This window comes from Argopecten irradians, chromosome 3, assembly GCF_041381155.1.
Source record: "Argopecten irradians isolate NY chromosome 3, Ai_NY, whole genome shotgun sequence".
NCBI classification, from domain to species: Eukaryota; Metazoa; Mollusca; class Bivalvia; order Pectinida; family Pectinidae; genus Argopecten; species Argopecten irradians.
In genome coordinates, this window is record NC_091136.1 from 20,830,083 (window position 1) to 20,847,135 (window position 17,053).

General features: G+C 32.2%; 1 protein-coding gene across 3 annotated transcripts; it reads left to right on the plus strand.

Moving 5' to 3' along the window:
- Positions 1-239: 239 nt before the first annotated feature.
- LOC138317809 (intraflagellar transport protein 46 homolog) lies at positions 240-16,848 on the plus strand. Of its 3 annotated transcripts, XM_069259717.1 has the most exons (14): positions 240-326; positions 2,824-2,926; positions 3,834-3,872; positions 6,809-6,823; positions 9,519-9,700; positions 10,576-10,730; positions 11,356-11,430; positions 12,771-12,864; positions 13,129-13,263; positions 13,748-13,860; positions 14,220-14,286; positions 14,630-14,690; positions 15,288-15,391; positions 16,207-16,848. In XM_069259717.1, the coding sequence occupies exons 1-14, from the start codon at positions 294-296 to the stop codon at positions 16,309-16,311; spliced, it is 1,281 nt and encodes a 426-aa protein (XP_069115818.1). In that variant the 5' UTR covers positions 240-293; the 3' UTR covers positions 16,312-16,848. The 3 variants fall into 3 exon arrangements, with proteins under 3 accessions (XP_069115818.1, XP_069115819.1, XP_069115820.1); XM_069259718.1 differs by lacking the exon at positions 6,809-6,823; XM_069259719.1 differs by lacking the exons at positions 3,834-3,872; positions 6,809-6,823.
- Positions 16,849-17,053: the final 205 nt, after the last annotated feature.

Sequence of the window (17,053 nt, forward strand, 5' to 3'; positions counted from 1 at the left end):
TAAAGCAGTGGTCAACAAATAGATATTTATAGATAAAAAAATTATGCCAATTAACGTTCATTTGTCTATTCATATACCTGTAACTTAGCATAACGATTGGTGTAGATACGTGTACGAGTTACTTCTATATGTAATATCGTCCCAGTATTAATATACTAATTTAATATTAGAACAATTTTGAAAGTGTGTGAAAATGGGACTATTGACGACCAGTGCGGAAAAGGTAACGGCGTATGATTTTAGACCACGGATTACCCAGAATACACTTCGCACTAACAACATTCCAAGGCCCGATGGCGGACGATTCAGACGAGGAACGAGCAAACGTATACATTTTGTCACATTTCTATTTCATATTTTCGTCAGTGATTAACTATTTTGATATTTATGGATATGACATAGCACACTCGATAGTTATTGAGCATTCAAGTTAAATGATACCTCCCACATATTGTTGGTTACTAATGTCAACAAACTGAATTTCATTTTATCGATAATTTGCATGATGGTTGTAACCACAGTCGACCTACTGACTCTACAGTAGTATGTAAGCTTACTGTCATAGACATACTTAATCAAACAGATTGGATCGTAGACAAGCGCAGGCTAATTAGAAATACGTAACAAACGAGACCGTACAGTACAGAACAGAATCTCTTTAACAGGTTGGGGACACTCCTGCATATGCAGGATAGTCCTGCATTTGAGTAATAGTCCTGTATTTGAGGGATAATTTTGTTACTCAAATGCAGGATTCTGTGAAATGCAAATGGATAAAAATGTTTTTAAAAATTTATAACAAAAAAGGGCGTCATAGTTTTCAGATAGCCATATAACTAATTGAAGACTTAATGTTTTTGTGTATGAACTATTGAATTCTATTATCTCACTTTGTAATAAATTGACAGTTTAGGTGCTCTCCATAAACAACAGTGTATAGCCATCAGGAAAATTTAGTGCCAATGTCATGGTTGAATGACTTTTACCCTGTGTTCTATTTTTAGCCCCATAGTAAGCAATAGAGGTGATTTTGTCTGTGACTTCTACAAACATTTAGATAATGAAATTTGTTTTCATTTGAGTAATAATGTGGAAAGTTGTATTAGTGATAATGCCATATAAAAAGTATGATGCCCTTTTTTGATGACAATGTTTAAAACAACTTTATCACTTTTCATTTCACAGAATCCTGCATTTGCGTAACAAAATTATCCCTCAAATACAGGACTATTACTCAAATGCAGGACTATCCTGCATATACGGGGGTGTCCCCAACCTGTTTTAACAGATTGGGCACACTCCCATGGCATGGGGAATAGTCCTGTATTTGAGTAAAAGTCCTGCATTTAATTATGGAAGGTACCCAATCGCATGATTCTGTGAAATTAAAATGCTTAAAGTTATATTAAACATTTTTGTCAAAAAGGGTGTCATAAATTTTACATAGCTACTAATACCAGCTAATTTTCTACATCATTAAAAATATCGGACAACAGAATTTAAAAGTTCTTGTACAAAAAGCATACAGGCAGGCGACCAGTTCTCGCTGAGTACCAATTCTCGCCATCACATCTGTATCTGTACGATTTCCATGCAAATTTAGTCAATAAAGCCCTCTTCTGATAAAAGACACTACCATGCTGATTTCCACTAAAAAATGTCTCAAAATTTGTCTGTGATCATACAGATACATATGCGATGGCGCGAATTGATACTCGGCGAGAACTGTTCGCTTGCCAGTAGAGTCTTAAATCAGTTATATGGCAATCTGAACATTATGACGTTCTCTTTTGATTATAAATATCAAAATGATTTTATCCGTTTTTATTTCACAGAATCCTGCTTTTGAGTAACTAAATGATTGCTCATATGCAGGACTAATTCCCATATGTGGGAGTGTGTTCAACCAGTTTGATACATTATGTACATGACTGGTACTCTAAATGTAATGCACTAGGCCCTACTAGTTTACATTGTAAATGTAGTGCACTCCTAATGCAATAGGGTGTAAAAGAGTCTTGAAGGAACAGTAGTCATGTTTTGGGGAAAAATGTAATTGTATGTTTGCATCTCATGCATGAAACACATTGTTTCCACATAAACAAAACAACACCATCATGAAGTTTTCATTAACAGCTCCAGACATTCGGAAATCTGGACACATTATTGACATAGTAGAATATGCACACAATCACAAGTACTGTTCCATCACAACTACTGGTTGGGTCCCAGTAGAGTTGGTTAGTGCCACAAGTTAAAGCGTCTGCAGATTGTTTTTACTAAATTACTAAATTTAAAGATGCTCCACTGCTGACAGAGCATAAATAATAATTATCATTTGGACAATAACTGTTAGTTTAATTATGTATTTATACATGTCTAATTAACACAAAAATACATTTAGAATAATCCTTTTATATTGAATTAAAATAAAAAGATGTTGAATTAAAATAAGGATCAAGCTCAAACTTTTCAATGATGTTAAGTAAATAATGTAAAGTAATAACCTTGGTTACTGAAGAAAAATACTAATTGATATGATCTATATTATTGATAGATAATAAATACCATTCATCAGCGGTGTAACATCTTTAAGAGGTAGGATGGCAGATTGAAATTATGTAAGGATGTCTGTGTACATTTTATTTCACTTACAGAAGTTTTTAGAATTCATTGGATGGTCAAATATATGTAAATAATAATGAAATGTGAATAGTTCTAACTATAAGTCCTGTATTTTCAGAGTATAGCAGGCTGGCTGAATGCTCTACCGTTTTCAAAAGTCAATCAAAGTTTACTTATATCTAATATGATTTGTTATAGGCCAGAGTAGTACAAAATCAACCTTACGACGAAGCTCTAGAAATTCCTGACGGAGAGGAAGTTGCAAGCACATATTCTCCAACTCCAAGAGTGAACCCTGCAGGTATAACCAATCTCTTATGTTTTAGCCCTATTTTACAGATACATTTAAAAGTACTGTTATAAAATGTATTTGAATAATTTCTTTTCATAAAACACATTATGACCTATCTGACAACTCAAGCTAGTGTCATATTGATTTTTGTGTCCATCAATAAAAATTGATGTTCTAAAACATGCTACGGGGAATTTGTTTTTACTGACATTCTTCCTGATTATTTTTGAAACAGCCTGTAATATTGCATTGGTTATATGATGCTTTGAAAGTTGATGAAGGGAAAAGGGAAATAAATTGATTAAATTCAAACTCTGTTCTTTAGCAGAAGTGCTTCTATAAATTTAAAGACAATACATGTATTTGAACCTACATATTAATGAATTATGTATGCATAAAAAACACTGGGTTAACTGATATTTTTATATAAACAGATCTCATATATTGCATGAAAATTCAGTGCATCAAATTGGGATTAAGACCTTTTTTTGTCATATATTTTTCTGAAAAGTAAAAAACATTTTTAACAATAACTATTCTGATACCACTTTATGAGATTGTACATCAAGTCAATAGAGAAATAAAGATGCACCTACCAAAATAGATAAACATGGAGATGACAAATGTATACCAGACTTTAATTAATAATTGGACCCAAATAAACCAAGCCTCAATAATTGGATGAAATGCAAATAGGTGTCCTTCTACTTTAAACTATGTTCTTTCTGTTGATACATTATATATGTATAAAATTTGTCATTTGTCTTGCAATAATGACTGTATTTTAGATAATTGTTATACATTTTGAGTGATAGGTGCACGAGTGTAATTTAAATGCAATTTGTATTCCAAACAGAATATTTATTCAGCAGAGAATTACTTGATGTGTTCCTATTTTTATTTAATGTCTGATCAGGAGCCGGCAAACTGGCACTAACACGCCCTCGAGGACCAGGTAGGCAGACACAGTTATCTCCCTTACCCGAGCAAAAATCCCCCATATTGTTGACCAATTGGACGTCCTTGGCCTTTCCGGTAAGCCCGGAAAAACAAGAATGTCTGAGGAGGTCATATTGATTGTTGACAAGGCTGGGTAAAGGGATATAACTCTATTGTCTATAGTATACCAAGAGTTGTCTTTCCTTATCTACCATTTACTCATTTGTCAAATGCCAAGAAGTTTGTCAGTGTAAAAGATAATTTATGTTAAAAGATATCGTGGCATGGCATGGTAGTTTTATAAGTATGGTGCACTATTTAAATTTTTTAACTCTATGGAAATACATGTATGTTCTTCTAAGGTTCTTAGGTTATCTTGGCATTTAGCTATTGAAATCAAATGGGTAAATGAATGTAAGGAACAAACAACCCCTTGGTTATAAAAGATATGGGCATGCATAGGTACTTTCTTTTGATCAGTAGATGCTTGGTAAAGGGAGATAACTAATATAGCCCATAACATAACAACTTAATTATCTTACACCTCTTAATTAATTTCAATGAGGGTATTTATGGAGGTTTACAAAATATGTAACTTAATTAGTACGGTACTGCATAAAATAACAAAATTGTACTCGTATATGTTGGAGGGGAAAATGTTCTTCTGAAGATCTATTTTAGCAACTTTATTTGTTAATAGGAGGGAGAACAGATGTTTAAAAAATCAATTGTTATCTGTAGGAAACAAAAGAAATCTAATTAAATTGTAAGTTAATATACCCTTTACTGTAGTAGAACAATGAAAATTGTTTTTTTTTTGAAAATGGAAAGAGAAAGAATAAAATTTATCTAAATCATTGCCGCAAATTTGGCGTAAAGACTTGTACTCAGTTTGATTAAACAAGTTTGCTACCAGAATTAAATTTTTGCAAACAGATCTTAATTGAACTGAAATATTTTAGCATTTCACCCTTTCTATACAGAAAGTGCATGCTGCCCCAGGGATCAAGTAGAGGGTTATATATCATACTTGCATGATTGAATATATACTCATTAATTACAGTGTACAACAGTGATGCTAGTTCCTATGTTACCAGGATAGGATCCATGGTACTTTATCATATGCTATATAGAGCCATACATACACCAGTTCCTTTGTGTTATATTCCACATGTTGTAATGTATAAGGATCCCCACGAGAACCAGAGTATTTGAACTATTAATTCCTTATTTCTTTTATGTATAGGGCAATTAATAAAATAAGCTTGTGCCTTTTATAATTATTTACACCGAAACTACGCTAGGTCAGGTGACAGAGTAATAGAGGGGTGGTTTCACTGGTTTGGAGGCTTCTATAATAACTGCATACTATCTAATGCTTATATTGGTAGAGTTCACTCACTACAAATGTACATAGCTACATGTATGAATCAAGGGCAAAATATTTAAAGGAGTTTTGGTGGTTATAATGTAATTTTTCAATACCTCAGTAAAGAATGAAAATAAAATGCAAACCAACAGCGTCTTATATGAGTAGATATAAGGGATTAAAAATTATCAAAGCAAATACTCTTATTTCTATTCACATTTGACATGGAATAATTTTTGCACACCTTACAGTATGTCAAACTCATTAGTGAAATGATGGTGGTTTAATTTTTTTTCTATTCTTAATTTGTTGTGTATTTTAAAAAAGAGAAAGTTTTCATAGAACCTAGTATGATATGTATAAATATATACCTATTAAAGGTTCTTGGCATATCAAATTATTGAACTTGGATGTGTGACCTCTTGATCTTAACACATAGATTGTGACCACTGATTTTGTAGAATTTTGAATGAGAGATAACATGACTTGCGTTTATACTAGAGCTTTAGCATTGCTTATATAGTTAATTTACACATTCATAGAGATACACGTTTTAATACTAAAGAAGGGCCATACAGCTTTTACTGATAGAAATTACTGAATCTTAATCAATGTTTTAAATATGCTTGTTTTTGTTATCAATAAACATTTTGTATTTGTTAAGTCTTAAGATTTCTTTTGCACAAATTAAGGTCATAAAGCAAAGAAAACCTAGAAAACAATCAGATTTATCTACGGGCACTAGAAAAAGTAACTATGACGTTATATGTATCAGTAGAGTTCACTCATTACAAATGTACATAGCTACATGTATGAATCAAGGGCAAAATATTTAAAAAGGAGTTTTGGTGGTTATAATGTAATTTTTCAATACCTCAGTAAAGAATGAAAATAAAATGCAAACCAACAGCGTCTTATATGAGTAGATATAAGGGATTAAAAAATTATCAAAGCCAAATACTCTTATTTCTATTCACATTTGACATGGAATAATTTTTGCACACCTTACAGTATGTCAAACTCATTAGTGAAATGATGGTGGTTTAATTTTTTTTCTATTCTTAATTTGTTGTGTATTTTAAAAAAGAGAAAGTTTTCATAGAACCTAGTATGATATGTATAAATATATACCTATTAAAGGTTCTTGGCATATCAAATTATTGAACTTGGATGTGACCTCTTGATCTTAACACATAGATTGTGACCACTGATTTTGTAGAATTTTGAATGAGAGATAACATGACTTGCGTTATACTAGAGCTTTAGCATTGCTTATATAGTTAATTTACACATTCATAGAGATACACGTTTTAATACTAAAGAAGGGCCATACAGCTTTTACTGATAGAAATTACTGAATCTTAATCAATGTTTTAAATATGCTTGTTTTGTTATCAATAAACATTTTGTATTTGTTAAGTCTTAAGATTTCTTTTGCACAAATTAAGGTCATAAAGCAAAGAAAACCTAGAAAACAATCAGATTTATCTACGGGCACTAGAAAAAGTAACTATGACGTTATATGTACATTGATTTTGTGGTTTACTGGTTTTACTATCTTGCTTTCACTGGGATTAAAAAAGTTCAACCAGTTAAAGGTAACTGTGTAGATATTGGTATTAATATTTTCCATACATTTTTTGCATGCTTACCTTGTCACTAGAGTAGAAAATGATAGTCTATCTATAAAGCTATAGTAATACTTTAATTCTGATGGTGAAATGCTAAATACTTGGCTTAGTAAGTAACATTTATTGACTTAAGAAGCGCAGTAAAGTGTTAATTATCCAATAAACTTTTTATTTGTGGACTGAATTTCACAGTAGGATCTTGGTTAGCTATGACATGGATATTTAATTCAAAAGAGTTGAACAAATACTTTTTTTTTTTAATTCTTGATTTATTAAAGAGGGTTACATACAACCTACAGGCTACTACTTAAGTATACTTACCATATTCGACCCAATATGCGCTCATGTCCCTATAATATAAGCACCTCTCCCCTTTTTGAGACCTCATTTTAAGATCAAAACTGTATTAAGCTTGCAACAATTTTGTCTTATAAATCACCTTTCTATACCGAAAATACAAAATGTAGCGTTGTACATATATCAGTATTTCAAAGACAGTATGAAAAGTGCTAAAATAAGCATGTTTGAAGTAGATCATAATGGGTACTAAGCAGGTACTAGTGGCCATCAGCACAAGTAGATACAACTCCTGTGATAAACACACAATAGGATTTCTATCTTTACACCTTTTTTACTGTGATGTACATGTGTTGTAAACTTTATTATTGTTGTTACATTTCTTTTTTTTCATTTTGATTCTATGAATTTAGAAAGAAATCAAAGCACTGTAGATCAAAATACATCATGTTGTTATATTTTTCTTCAATGTGAAATGTAATTGTCCTTTCTGTGTTATCCGTACTATTGGTAGATAGTATCTCGAATCATATATTCAGGGTATCGTTTTACTTTTGTATAAGTACATAATAGGAATCCAGATTGGGTATGGGTATAGTGTACACGTTGTACATGCATGGTGGTATAGCTGTACAATTAGAAATTTCAATGATATCAATAACAATACCATATGTTGCATCGTGATTATGAGGCAGAATTAACATCACTGACTTGTCATTTTAAACATTTTTTACTTTGTGATATATAGATCAATATCTGAAGTAACACAGACACATCCAAGATAGGTTAGATAGATATCTGTAGTAACATAGACACATCAAAGATAGGTTAGATAGATATCTGTAGTAACATAGACACATCAAAGATAGGTTAGATAGATATCTGTAGTAACACAGACACATCAAAGATAGGTTAGATAGATATCTGTAGTAACACAGACACATCAAAGATAGGTTAGATAGATATCTGTAGTAACACAGACACATCAAAGATAGGTTAGATAGATATCTGTAGTAACACAGACACATCAAAGATAGGTTAGATAGATATCTGTAGTAACACAGACACATCCAAGATAGGTTAAATAGATATCTGTAGTAACAAAGACACATCAAAGATAGGTTAGATAGATATCTGTAGTAACATCAGACACATCAAAGATAGGTTAAATAGATATCTGTAGTAACACAGACACATCAAAGATAGGTTAATAGATATCTGTAGTAACACAGACACATCAAAGATAGGTTAGATAGATATCTGTAGTAACACAGACACATCAAAGATAGGTTAAATAGATATCTGTAGTAACACAGACACATCAAAGATAGGTTAGATAGATATCTGTAGTAACAACACAGACACATCAAGATAGGTTAGATAGATATCTGTAGTAACACAGACACATCAAAGATAGGTTAGATATAGATATCTGTAGTAACACAGACACATCAAAGATAGGTTAATAGATATCTGTAGTAACACAGACACATCAAAGATAGGTTAAATAGATATCTGTAGTAACAAGACACATCAAAGATAGGTTAGATAGATATCTGTAGTAACACAGACACATCCAAGATAGGTTAAATAGATATCTGTAGTAACACAGACACATCAAAGATAGGTTAGATAGATATCTGTAGTAACATAGACACATCAAAGATAGGTTAGATAGATATCTGTAGTAACACAGACACATCAAAGATAGGTTAAATAGATATCTGTAGTAACACAGACACATCAAAGATAGGTTAAATAGATATCTGTAGTAACACAGACACATCAAAGATAGGTTAGATAGATATCTGTAGTAACACAGACACATCAAAGATAGGTAAGATAGATTTTCAATTTCAGTTTACTTGTAATAGTACACTGTTTTTAATGGACACCATTAGAATTTCTAGGTGACTGATTATGATATTCTGTTGACAATATAATCTACCATGTTATTATATATACTACTCCAGAAATAGTGGAATGTAAGAAATAACTTCATATTGTTATTCTGTAACTTTCAAAACTCAACTTGATGGTAAAATCTCAATGATGATCTGTCAGGTACCTTTCCATTTTGTTGTGCCCTCTCGGATCCGTTCTTTTGAGGTATATTGGGGATAACATGTGCATATTAAATGAAATTTAACTTTCACCTCTAAAATCATTATACATGTTTTTTATTACTGAAACTGTTAGAATTAATGTAAAAAATACAAAATCAAACATGTAGAAAATATGTACCTGATTTTCTTAGTAAGAAGGGATTAAACAATTCTTTTGAGTGTATTCTTTACTAGATCTAAGACAACTTTAATGTATAGCTTTTTGTAACTTTAAGTATTGCTGAATTATTTTTTAACAGAGCGAGGGAAAAGTGTTGGATCCATGGAGTCCAACTTATCAGCGAATAACTCGGAGGAGGAAGAAGATGACGATGAATTTCCCGACGACATGGATCAGATGGGAGGACAAATGGGAGGACAAATGGATCCTATGGGAGGACAGATGGATCCAATGGGAGGACAGATGGGACAAGGACAACGAGTCAGTTTACTATCAATATTATAGGGGTACCTCAACCGTCGGTCAAAACTATTTACCTTAAACCTTAGATTTACCTGAATGGAGACATTGTGTACAGGAAAAGCCTTAATTTAGAATACTTGTCCAAGACTTTTGGTGTTATATGGTTTTTCCTCAGCAAAAATATGTATTTTAATTGTTATTTTTGCCCATATGTTTTAATTCCCTTTCGTCATTTCTCCATCATTCTTAACAAAAAATTTTTGATGTAAGTGTTTTTCAGAAAGTACTAAATTCAAAGCGAACTTCAATAGACATTAGTGTCACCATGATCCCAAGTTCAAGGCTAGTTTGCATGGAAGCAATAGTGAAAAACAAAGTGCTAAATATATGAAACTTTCTTTAATTTCACATTGTGTTGGTAACCATTATATAGGCCTTGTGCAGTTTTGTTATCCTGTGTTTGCATATTGCATTACCAGTCCTTCTAGGTAGATATTGTAAGTCCATATTTTTAAACTCTTTGGAACATATGACGCAGTACTCGTAAACACCATGACATCACAATCAATACCTACCTACAAGGGCAGACAACTCTGCAATATGTCAATATGTAATAGATCATTCATTGGAGCCAAGATTCCTTGGGTATCTTGTTATTTGATTTTGTTATCTTTTTTTTTGTCCAGAGGTTCGCTATATTTCTTTACTGGTTGGATAAAATAATAACCAATGTTACTCATCATATGTAATATATAATATAGTTTCAGAAATAGGAAACTCTGGCCCAATTTTTATGTTTGAAATACAAATTGATCATTGATAAACATAGACTCATATCCAGAAGGGGAATGGGATTCTTTAAGATTAAAGCTAAACTGTTTTTGTGCATGTAGGGTCAACAACAGCCTGGAGGCCAGCAAGCCCCTGGGGCGGGGCAACAACAGCAACAGTTTAATTCAGAAGATGAGGAAACAGATTCATCAGATGAAGATGATGATGATGACGATGACGATGATGATGACGATGAAGATCATGCTCCTTTAGAAGGGTATCTGAATCTTTTCCTATCATATGGAATTTTTTTGGGTCAACAAAATACTCTCAAATTTCATTGTGTCTATTTTTTTTTAACTTTAAGATGCATTTGTTCAAAAGTATTTTTATTGATAAAGGCAAACTTCAAATTTTAACCAGAATACTATGATGAATATTCTAACATACCATTATCTATCTGAGATAAACAAAAAATCACCTGAGTAATGATACATGGTGTGTTTTTGGGTTTAAATTTCTTAAAAATTCAGTCTGTCAATTAACAATGATAGGAAATATAACCTAATTGACTTAGAAAAAAATATTTAAATTTATTTCATTTATTGAGTTAATGACTCAATCTTAACAAAAGCTTTGTTATTTAGAGAAATTCAAGAAAAAAATCGAGGTAACAGTAAATGTGTAGTAAAATAAAGATACACCTTTCCTGATTAAGATGAATGTATGCAGGGTGAAAGACTTATGGACTGTATGCCTTTTAACAAAATACTAACAAACATTAACATATTCAATTAATGATGGAATGTTTACCTGTTCCTAAAGGATAAAAAGGTAAGGGAAGCATTCCAAGGCTTATAATGTTTGAGTGTTAAACACTGCTGTTTGATTCTCCTGAACAGAGCGTATGATCCTGCTGACTATGAAAACCTGCCCGTCTCCCCAGAAATCAAGGAGTTATTCCAGTACATTACCAGGTAAATTATACACCGTCATACTGTTATGTAGTTTTATTTCATAATCATGACATCAATTCCATAAACACCTGCAGCACCTCACATTTGTCATCTCACACCTCTCTTGATTCTTATTGGTTGCTTATGGTTTTCGTCTTTGAACTACTTTTCATAGCACAATTTCTTTTTAATTGTACTGATAACAGGTTGTTGTTTTTCTAAAGTATAAGCATAAGAATATTGGGTCTCTACATAGGGTCAATATTTATGGTAGAAAGATATACATGCTGCAATAAATGGTGGTTGGCTTCCATGAATGTAGTTAAGAAACAACTGATCACCATTTTAAAAGATAGAGTTATGGAATAAACATGTTCCACAATAAATGACTTATTTGTCATGTTACACTAAACTCTGGTTAGTTAAATTTTAAAAGACAATTACTATAAGCTTGTGTCTTTTCAAAATGGGAAAATTAACTAAATCAAGTTTGATAAACATGATAAACAACAGTCACTTGTTTGGGAACATCTATATATACACTTAAATCTGAAGTTAAAGCATTTTGTTAGTGAACGATTTCATTCATGGCATTTTTACAATGCTTCTTTAGCATGCATTTTATTTTTAGCTGCAAATATATTTGATATCATTAGCAAGATGAAATTGATATATTTTCAAATAAGAAATTCTCATCTGGTTTAAGATATCATCTATAAAATACTAAAATAGCTTGATCTATAAAATACTAGAAATCGATCATAAAGCTTGATGTCAAGGTGACAAATTGACCAACTACTGAGAATATAATAAAACACTGATCATCAATTGACAGAATCAAGCCAAATACAAAGTGTAATTGCAGAACATTTGGTGTTTATTTATTCAATTTTATGGTTTATTTCCATAAAGAATAAAAGAAAAATAAACATGTTTTTAAAATACTATGATAACCCTTCAGGGTAAGGTGGCATCATGTTGATGATGGCGTGTGATGTCTAATGGGTTTTATGGTTTCCCCACAAATGCTATTGGTCTTTTTCCAAACATCTGGTCCTAGTTGTTCAATAGGTGTTTAACAACAACTTTCAAATCAAAATAAATCAATTTCTTTTGAAGTTAATGTAACTTGACAAAATATTACTAATTTCTATAGTACTCCATTATTGATCTATTCACATAGTTTAAAGAAAATATAATCACATGTTTTGCAGCAAACCAGAAATGAAAATTTTGCTAACCATGTGATTAAGCTACAGGGTGTAAACACCGTTTGAAAAACGGGGCCCAGGTCTTTCCTGTATAATTATCATAATTATCACCTTTATGTTGGATAAAAATAACTCAGTTTTGTTTGTTAGGTACACCCCCCAGTCTATTGAGCTGGAGCACAAGTTAAAGCCATTCATACCAGACTTCATCCCAGCCGTTGGTGATATTGATGCCTTTATCAAGGTGAGTCATGTGTTCCTCACACCGTCCATATAAACCTTGTTTTACAGGTGTCTAAAGAAATTATTTATATGTAGTCTGGAGTAAATAATAGTGCTCCCTATAACTTATTACATGGTATATATTGCTCATATTGTTATTTGTTTACTTATAGATATTATTTGTTAGAGGGATTTATGTGAGTTTTCTTTATGCCAAAATTTGATATTACATATTAATTATGTTGTTTAATATGATTTTGTAAAGTCAATATCAATGTTTTTATAGATCATACGCCCTGATAGCAAGCCGGACACCCTTGGTTTGAATGTACTAGACGAGCCGTGTGCCAAACAGTCAGACCCCACCGTTCTTGATCTTCAGCTCCGTGCCATCTCCAAACAAACGACAGACAAAAAAGTGGTATGTTGAAGGGTCTTAGTATTAACATGATCAAACTATTACGTATTTATATATTACGGAGTTATTTGCCCTTACAGGTAGATATTGATTGTTAGGTCTTGTATTTGTAAGCATAACATCAAACTTTTCAAAGAAAATGACATCAATGGCGTTCATTAGGACGTCACAATGGATACCTACCCAAAAGGGAGCTAACTCTGTAATATATAAAGAAGATATAGGAGAAATAGGGGGGAAGTGGTGAAGGTGTCTGACATTCCTACCTCTAGCCACTACCATTTTGTTTGTGGTGGTCCAGTGGTTGCTGTTCATTCAAAACAATTATTTTGAGATCTATTTTTGTATTATATTAATCTATTGTCCTCTGACATCGACCAATTTGTCTGAGATTTTACTGATCTGATCTCAAGTTTCAAAGGCTTTGTTTTAGCAATGAGAAATTGATGAGGATTTTGACTAGAATAAATATCATATCTGTGAACAGGTTGTGAAGAGTTTGGAGTCAGCAGAAAAGAATCCCAAACACATTGACAGTTGGATAGAGAGTATCCGTGAACTGAGACGCATACAACCGCCACCAAATGTACATTATTCCAAGTAAGTATCATACAACAGTCACCAAACCTATATTATTCCAAGTAAGTATCATACAACCGTCACCAAACGTACATTATTCAAAGTAAGCATTATAAGCCTTTCTAAGGTGCTACTAACACCAAATACTTCTTTTTCACAAGATGTACAGTATGTACAGTATAACCAAGAGATGTAGTCTTTGTACAGTAAAACATTTGTTTACAATAGTTAGGAAACATATTATTACAACTTTCTTAAAAAAACTTTCCGGAATCAGAATCTTGGGTAAATCATTTTAGTGCATTGACATAAATATGATATGATTTGAGTATATCAAAAACAAGAACAGATTTTAACAACCATTGTTTTTATGTTTACAGAAACATGCCAGATATAGACACACTAATGCAAGAATGGCCACCAGAATTTGAAGAATTACTTAAAGAGGTAATTTTCCTGTTATTGTGTAAGGTTGTTTAGCTAAGTGTAAAAACAATATTGACCTAAGATACTTTTTTCGTTCAATTGTCTTTTAGTGTTTTCTTCAGTTTCAAGCTTTTAATAATATTTATCACTGATCACTTCTAATGAATAGTACTGTAATTAATGTGCTTGATTACCACAATTAAGGAAATTGCTCACTTTAATTAACACATAATTCAGTTTAATATACTGGACAGTGCTAATCAGTATGGCTAAATTTTAGCAGCCAATTGACCATATTGTGTCAGTGAATGTTTGCAGTATTTCACTGGGGTCTCATACTGTTACTGTACATGTTACCGTATAGGTTGGCCTGCCCACAGCAGAGCTGGACTGTGACCTCGCAGAATATGTTGACTTAGTGTGTTGTAAGTATAAAGTATCATTTGTCAAATAATATTAGTATAATTTCTACTGGTATTTTGTTAATCTATGTGGAAAACTTTAATTTATCTTATCTGAAATTGGAAACTATTATCAATGAATTACAAAATGGGTATACATACATTAATAGTATGCCTCAAAATGTGGCAATGATTTCAAAGTAAATAACCCATGAAAAAATAAGAGCTTTGAACAAAGAATTAGGTAAGTGCTATTCAGAACCCCATAATGAATACTTTATGTTCAATTCAAGGTTTTGTTCAGGATATTTATGGTTGGGTGTCTTCTCTGTTGCTATACTTCTGTGTAAACATGATTACAAGTCCTATTTCTCATTCATAAATAAAGCCATCACTCCAGATTAGTTTAACGTTTTAGTTAAAAACATGAACACCCAATTCAATGTCCTTTCAGTAAGATACTAAAAACCATTGTTATATAATGGTTATACAATCCATGTTAGAATTGCAGAACATCGTCAACAGAAAGACATGTTGATAAAGTTTAAAACTGACTGATATGGCTCGACTATAAATAGTTCGGCGATGAATGTTCTCAGAGTTATCTTCCCTTGATTTCAGCTATACTTGATGTGCCAATATATAAGGGATCCCCACATCGAAATGAGAGGGTGCTGGCACTGCACGTCATCTTTACACTTTTCTCAGAATTTAAAAACTCACAGGTAAGATGGCTATTACATCCAGAGACTACATGTTACCTTATTAGGGCCCGCATCAAAGATGTAATCACAGGGTATGTCTGTCTGTCTGTCAGTCCGTTTATAATTGGTTTCCGGACCGGAGATTTCTTCAAAAAAAGGATTGGTCTATTGTTTTGAAATTGCACATGATAATAGCTTACAGTATGCAGAGGTGCGATAGGGGTTTGAATTTTTCCTGGGAAATCAGATTGGGTCAATGTGACCCCAAAATTTAAATATTGACTGATATCAACGACAATTGATTTACAGGGGTCACAACATGTGATGGAAATGGTTTTGTTTGTGTGAGAACCAAAAATGGCTAATGTTGCCTGCTATCTTAGTGGAATTTCAAAATATTTTGATTTTCAAATTTCAGCAAAAAATTGTTTATAGGGGTTTTGGAAAATGCTGAATGCTATTGTACCATATTGTTGAAAACTTCAGTGATCAGGATCACAAATTTCTTTAACAGAAAACCAAGAACTTGAACCAGTATGCCACATTTACTGCTGTTAAAGGCCAATGTAGTGGGGATGTCATTTTCTAGTTCTGATACATTTATGTGGTTACTTTGGCAATTGTGGCTCCATGATGGATACAGCTGTTCTTAGTGCTAGAAACCAGACCTGCTGGTGGCATTGTAATATAGAAATATTTTATAAAATGGTGTGATATTGAAGAGTTTTAAAAATATTTTCAAGAAATTTCAATAAAGAATAGCACACCAGGGTTAGAAATTTTATCATTGTTACTGTAAAACAGTTTTATTGACCAAGTTTGTTGTTATGTTTCAGCATTTCCGGACATTGGCAGAGGAAAACAAATTAGACAATAACTTAAAGGAATCTAATAGTTTTGGAGGCGGAGGTGGAATGGACGAAAATAGACTAACGTTTTAGTTGTATCATCATAAGTGAATACTCTGAACATTACATTATTATGAAAAGTTACGAAAAGGTGATGTGAATTCCATTTAATGTTATTATGGGATAGTGAAGAAAAGCTGTCACTGAATCCTCTAATTTGTAAATATATGTCTTGAGAACTTAATAAAAATTGTTTCCTCTCCTTCCAAGATAAGTTGTGATAGATTTTGATGAATTGTTTAAAAAACAACTTTTGAGCTTAATGATCTATTCTGAGGATGATTTATATAATTCCATATCAATTGAATCCGTCCAGGTATATCTGTGTTATTGTTCAAATAAGAAGAATTCACAATTCAGATATATGTGTCTTTGATTTTAAATAAAACCAAACTTCACTTATCTAGAGATCTGAGGTAGCAGAATATCCCATATTGTGTGTAAATGAAACTTTATTGTATAATTCACTGTAAAAATTAACTTATTGTTACAGTTCTTGAATGAAAGAAATATGTATTTTGTTAAGATCTTCATTGAAGAAATGCAAAATAAAATTTTGTACAAGAATAAGCATTGTATGCGTTGTTTGATACATAAACATTGAAGAAGCAAACATTCTTACACTGTCAGCAAACATTACTTCTTAGCTTGCTTGCCTGTTGCTATAATGTTGTATCTATTATTTGTGTGTCTCAACCAGTCATCCACTGTTTGGCCTATTGCATACTTAATGACCCAATGACCTTGGCAACATGCATTGAAGGTAATAGGAGTC

Coding starts and splice junctions, on each gene's coding strand:
- LOC138317809 (XM_069259717.1), top strand. CDS start 294: ATGGCGGACGATTCAGACGAGGAACGAGCAAAC. Junction 327..2,823: donor CAGACGAGGAACGAGCAAAC/GTATACATTTTG, acceptor GATTTGTTATAG/GCCAGAGTAGTACAAAATCA. Junction 14,287..14,629: donor TTGAAGAATTACTTAAAGAG/GTAATTTTCCTG, acceptor GTTACCGTATAG/GTTGGCCTGCCCACAGCAGA.